Below are 6,868 nucleotides of genomic sequence, written 5' to 3' on the forward strand. Positions count from 1 at the left end.
TTTTGGTGGCCCCACCTCTTTTTGTTCCTCCCACTCGCATGCATCAGGCGAGACAATTGTCATCTCGACGAGGGTTCTGTGCGCTTGCTTTTCCCTTTTTGTTTTTGCAGTAGCGCAGAGCTGCCACGTGGTGTGGGTTGTTCATATAGCGAAATCTTCTTTGGTCCCTCCGCCCGTCATTTTTTGATCGCGACTCTTTTGTCGTGCACCTGCAGAGCAAAGCGTCGTGGGACTAACAATTTTAGGGGCTAACAACTTCAAGGGCGGTTTGTCTGGTAAATCATACAGGCGGCCCATGACGTGCGAAAAGAAAAGGTGGTGGAGTCCAAGTTTGTTAGGAGCCAGAGGCTCTATTTAGTTTAGTTTTTTCCCTATTGAGGGGGTTTAGAACTTTGCAAGGACAATTAAGTTTCTTAGTAGTATTTTCAGCCTTAAAAACGATTTTATTGTTTTCTGGAGAAGTTCAATCAAACTATGCCTATGGCCTTTGTGAGACTTTACTCTCAGTATGCATTAATGGTCTTTTATGTGCTTTTCTATTAAAAATTTAAAGACTTTAGGAATATATATATCTAAGATTTTGTCGATTGAACTATGTGTTGCACTTGTTATCTGGTAAATGCATGATAGGTATTTCTTTATGTTACAGAGAGATTTGATCAAACCTTGGTTGTGTTTCTGATCCGTACTTGTAGATTGTTGAATGGACTCAGAAAAATCATATGTAGTTGGTTTTTATTTACTCATATCTTCTTAAAATATGCTCTGGCTCATCGCCTCAGTAGCCTAGTTTTTATTGTTTTAAAGTGTTTCTTTCTTCTCCTTTCCTCGAAACACCAAGGAAGAACCGACTTCTCAATCCCGGAGGTCATTCGGTGAACCCTGTGAAATCGGTCCCCCATCACTGAATTTCCCATAAGGTTGTTTGTTTCCAAAGTAAAATTCAGAGTCAACAAGTACCAATCATACATTGAAACCCAAGTCTTGAAAATATGTCAACACCATAATCGATCGTAACTACCTATTTGAATAATCAATCTCAATAACTCAATGCAAATAATTAAGACAACCTCATGGGAAGTCAACTAAGTGTTCAATTATACCTAAACAATCTTGAGCACATATATAAGCACTATTTAAACACAAATACAAGTGATGCCACAAAATCAACCTTCTATATCAAACATGGTCATAGATAAAAGATATGAATAATCCAAAAATTAAATAATGATGTCTTAAATCATCAAATAAGAAATAAATAAACGAGAAAATTTGAGGTTATCAACCAAGAAATTATAATCATCAATGCAACAATAACCAATGGAACACTCACTCACTTAATGGTGGCTTCAAAATGATCAATAAACAATAATTAATGTTGAATGCCTTGTCCAATAGAATAGATATAGATTTCATTCCACCAAAGATCATAATGAAAATGATTATCCATAATTCCACATGACACTAGATATAATCCATTGAGGATTAGAAAATAATGAATAGATAGCTATTTACTAACATGATCTAAAGCCATAATATACTCATCTTAGAATAAAAATTGTAATTATTACTTTTGATTTTCCTACAAAAGAGGATAATGGGTGAGGGAAACACTAATAGTTTAAGTATGCTAGGCATACCAAAAGGGAGAAAAATACGGTTTAAGAAATAGGGTTAAACAATTACTAACAAAGTTTGTCCCATTTAATGTCCTTCACATTCTACCTAACCCTATCTCAAGTAATTGTTTGTGTCAATTTTTATTTTCTTAGCATAGTTTTTTTATACACATTCTCAATGGTAAAATCAGTTCATTAATCAAATTTGATTCATTTTACACATTTTGTTGATTTTCACAATTTGATATATTTATTGTGTTTTTAGTAGGCTTTAAACACAATTGATTCATTTCACAAATTTTGTTGATTTTCACAATTTGATATATTTATTGTGTTTTTAATAAGTTTTTCAACTAATATAACATCTAATTTATATTTAAAATTGCATCATCATTTATTGATTTTAATTAATATTTTAAAAATTTACAAAAATGAGGTACCTTCAGCTTTAAGATTCAATTTATTGATTTCATGAAATTATCTCATTCATTCTCTTTTCTTCACATTCTCAACTTTATATTCCTTTGATGCTTGAATTTTTTTCATTTCCTTCTTGATATAATACTGAATTATATTTCAATATAATACAATAGATAAAGTATTGGAAATAATGATCAATAATTATCAAAATTTAAATATAAAACAATAAAGTAATGATTCAAATTCTTGAAAACATGAAAAAACTATTACTTTATAGATCTCTTTTTAAGGAGAAACCCCAACCCCAAATCAATTATCCAGTGGTCTGGGGCGCCTGAACGAAGCAGACTTGGATTGCCATACTGTTGCATTAGCCTCAATCTCTTTCTTCCTGTTGATATGCTCCTCCATTATCTCCACCATAGACGAAGATCCCAGTGCCATGGGGGGCACAGGAAGCTCTACATTGGTGTATGGAGAGACAAATCTCTGCATTTCTCTGAGCACAGAAATCTGTTGCAGGTGGCTTTTATAAATATCCAGAGCCACCACATTTTGCCCTCCGGGCATCTCGAAGAACAATTCCACAATCTTAGATATGTAATCAGAAATTTCAGAATAGATGGTGCCACAATCCCGTAAAAGGAGCTCCACAGCGTACTGGACAAGAGGATTCTGTACAAGATTACCATTTGGGGGAATGCAATCGAAGAGGAGAGTGAGTAGGGCTTGCAGGGCGCCCACCTGTTGCAATAAATCCTTAGATTTCAGACTGCCTGTGCTTCTGGAAACCAGATGGTATTTCAGCCGAGCCTGTAAATATAGGGCATAGTTTCGAACTGATTGAGCAGCATGTTTGTTGGATTTGTCAGTAAATGTGGTTATATTTTGAAAATCTGATGAATTGAGGAGTATGTTTAAGTCAATGGTGAAATCTGGGTGGGCTGCTGTGATTATTCGGTGAATTAGGGAAAGAGTATTGAGGGCAATCTGCCATGAGTGGGCAAGAGCAAGGCGCCTTTCAAGGATTTCTCGCACTGATTTGCATTGTTGTGCAGATTTTGCAGAGAAGAGAGTGAGTACATGCTTTTCTTTGGGTGGTCGGTGGGGATCCTTGGTGGCTTTATCCACTGCCCTCCTGTATGCATCTTTGTCAGATGTTCTTGCCATCGAAATCAAACACCATGCAATACTGTTTTCCAATATCTTCCTCATTTTTAATCCTTGGACATATTGGATTGTATCTTTTATAGGGAAGAATCGTATCATTGCAAAGGGTGCGACTGTTAATTGCATCACAAGATTTGTTAATGTTTTGCTAAAATTTTTATTAGAACAGCAAAGGAATTCTCGATCGTTCATGATATCCTTGAAAGGTTTTGGCTTTTAGGATTTTATATCAAAATTTTGAAATCTTTTAGCTATTTGATATGGGTTTATAGGTGAAATGTTTCTTAATAAAAATCTTAAGAAACTTGTTTTAATATTAGTAAGAGTGTAGTTTTATGAACTAGGCATTAAAATTTATTTGTATATTAGTAAGGATGTGGTTTTATGGAGGAGGCTTTAAGATTTATACATGGGAGGTAAGGATGTAGATTAATGGAGGCAGCTTTAGGGTTTATTCATGAGAGGTCTCATATGACCAAAAAAAAATCTATTATCAGACAAATTGGAATCTTGTCTTTGAAAATAGAAGGCCCTACTATTTTGTTCTCAAATACTTGCAAGTGCCTTTAAAGCGGGACTTGGATTTTCATCCACCACTTTAGAAGATTCATTTTGTCACATGTTTTAGATTGAAAGCTTTGGTTAAGAGTTAAGGAATGAGGGGTATCTATTTTGTCAAAATTGTGAATCTCAGTCTCAAAAGGCTCTACCAAATAAGAATCTTAAGAAACTAATTTTAATATTAGTAAGGGTATAGTTTTATGGACGAGGCATTAGAGTTTATTCATATACTAGTAAGGATATGGTTTTAGGAGGAGGCTTCAAGGTTTATTTGTGGGAGGTTAATATGGATGTGGTTTTATGGAGGAGGCTTTAGGGTTTATTCATGAAAGGTCTCGTGAGATGGAAAAAAATATGTTGTGGGAGAATTTAGAATCTTGTCTTTGAAAATAGGAGCCTTTGTACATTTTTCTTTTTATTTCCCTCACAATCTCTTCTAAAATGGCTAGTATTGTCATAGTTCTAATATTTTACCTTGGACTTATTAAGAGATTGGATTTCCCATGGGATTTGGATTAGACTTTTCTTGCTTAATGACATTATTCTTATCTTTTTTCTTTCCATCTACAACAAATAGTTAAGGCTTCCTTAGTATATTCAGAATTATTTATTTATAAAACTTTGGAAAGCAATGATGCCACCACTTATCCATTTTCAATTGTTGGTAGTGCTCCCAATAGCCATAATATGGTGATCCCATAAATCTACTAATGAACACAAAAAAAATCATGTAATTATCCTCAATTTTTACTCCAACAGAATGCAACTACGTCACAAACATGTTAAACATGTTTAGGTTGTTAGCCACAAAGCCACCATCCTCCATTTTAAGGGTATACATCTTTCTTAGAAATATTTTGTTAGCCGAATATTTAGCATGATACAAATCTGTCAATTTCTTCCAAAGAAGTATTGTGGAGATTTATTCATGTACATTCGTATTGAATCAACCTAATAGATTCTAAGAAGACCCTTTGATTTTATGCCCATTATCTCACAGTCTTCTTGTGATGTATTAGTAGGTTTATATTTAGATATTGCAACGCATAGATCTCTATCCATAAGCATATCCTCCATCTTGACATTCCATAGTTTAAATTATGTGCTTGAGAACTTCTATATTTCTATTATAGATGTTCTTTCTATCTCTTCCTACAATAATATCAACCCCTTGTAGGCAAGCTCCCACTTAAATGAAGATTAATATAAAAACCTCTATAAAACACGTACAATACAAGTTGATCATGATTTTATACCAAATGAAAATAAGCAAGGTACACAAAAAAATCTTAAACTAATCTTATTTGAGAAATTTTAGATTTTCACAATTATAAAAAGAGAGAAATGCGTCTAAAACAAAAACAAAACTATATCATGACATGAGTACACATGAAGATAACCCTTTCAAGAAAAAAAAAGAAAAAAAATAACCCACGCCATTAAACAACCCAATTAATTATTCAATAATCTAAAGATGGTTAAAATACACTTACAAAATAAGCCTTTATATGAGTATCACCAACCAAATATCTATAGTAATTATGGTATCATAACAATACATGCAAGCTCATTATCAATACCTCCATTTCAAACATCATATTGATAGGATAAGTAATACACAAAACAATGAGTTAACACCACACAAAAAATTTAGTGTCCAAATATGTGGTTAGAAAACCAACATCAAAATCTCAAGATGAGTTCATAGACTAAAAATATAATATTTGTTCCACTTGTCATAAGTGCATCAAAATCCATTCACCAACTTGGGTGTTCTATTTTGGCTTCAGTATCTCCATTAAAACATTTTTTATGATGTTTTGTAACAAGCATCATGCGTTGATGAACACGTGTAACTCCCCTGTATAGATAGCTCTTTTCTATGTTCTAGATGTTTTCACATTTCAATGTGGGTTGGGATGCCCAACTTATAGAGGTCATAAATTTTGATTTGGAAGTCATTAGGGGACCCTTTTTTAAAATTATAGATCTCTAAAAGACATATGCAACAATCATCCTATAAGTGATGCGAAACAACCAAAAAAAACCTCAAAAATAAAGTTTATAGCCTAAATTTTATTTTTTATTTTTTTCCTATTTTATAGTGCAAAAATTGCATTCTTTATATACTTAGCATTAGTTGCAAGTTTGAGATACCTTTCCTAATAAATTTTGTATCACTTTATATTTATGATGATTTGTACTCCTAGTGATCGCATGTGATATTGAAATATAGAAATAGGATACTCTATGATTCTATTATTAGATTTTGTATTCCAATCCATTTTCCCTTCATTATTCTCATCCCCGTAATATATCCTCTTATTCATGTGTGTCCTGTCATTGTCCTAATTATAATATCACTTCCTTATATCCTCCAATTAATAATAAATAATTGCTCTCCTTATCGCATATTCCCTCCAAAAATATAATTTCCATCCCTTTTCCCTTTATTTATCTTGATCTTACCAACCCATCCCCTTCTTCATGTTCCTATTATCCATATTCTAATTATAGTATTATTTTTTTATCTCCTTTGATTAAAAAATAAATATAATTATCTCCTTATCCCATTTAATGTGTAACTTTGATTTTTTTTTAGATTGTTTTGCAATTTTGAATGCTAAGATCGAATGGCTAATGACATATTGTTGGAAGTGTGATCACATAAAATAATCTTCAATCAATTCAACTAACTCCCTTGTTTTCGACAAGCCTTAAGGGAATAGCATTAGTGTTTCTATGTTAAACCAAACTGAGAAACAACTCTAATTCTTTGAGAAAAATCAGTCCATAAAAAATGGAGACCAATGCTATGAAAAGTGGATTCAAATCATGATAAATAACTTAAATGTTTGTTGCAACACTCTAGGTACTTAGTAGGAAAATGATGATTTCCTTAATAAATTCCCAAAACAACTCCAATCTACCATGAGCCACTTGGAATAGTTTTAGAATATCCAAGCACACCAAATAAGGGTATTTTGGCATCCAAAACAATAGATTCAACCCAAGAAAGTCTCTCATGCATGGTTGGAGGTGAACGACTTGCCTAGGTGAAATTTGACTTAGGAAATTCAAATGTTAATTGAAATCCA

General features: G+C 32.9%; 1 protein-coding gene across 1 annotated transcript; it reads right to left on the minus strand.

The window, feature by feature from the left end:
• Window positions 1–2,348: 2,348 nt before the first annotated feature.
• Window positions 2,349–3,254, minus strand: LOC131071417 (putative clathrin assembly protein At5g35200). The gene has a single exon (XM_058007232.2). It carries the CDS (start codon window positions 3,252–3,254, stop codon window positions 2,349–2,351), a length of 906 nt encoding a protein of 301 aa, XP_057863215.2.
• Between the last annotated feature and the right edge of the window lie 3,614 nt (window positions 3,255–6,868).

Source organism: Cryptomeria japonica, chromosome 6, assembly GCF_030272615.1.
Source record: "Cryptomeria japonica chromosome 6, Sugi_1.0, whole genome shotgun sequence".
NCBI classification, from domain to species: Eukaryota; Viridiplantae; Streptophyta; class Pinopsida; order Cupressales; family Cupressaceae; genus Cryptomeria; species Cryptomeria japonica.

Coding starts and splice junctions, on each gene's coding strand:
- LOC131071417 (XM_058007232.2), bottom strand. CDS start 3,254: ATGAGGAAGATATTGGAAAACAGTATTGCATGGTGTTTGATTTCGATG.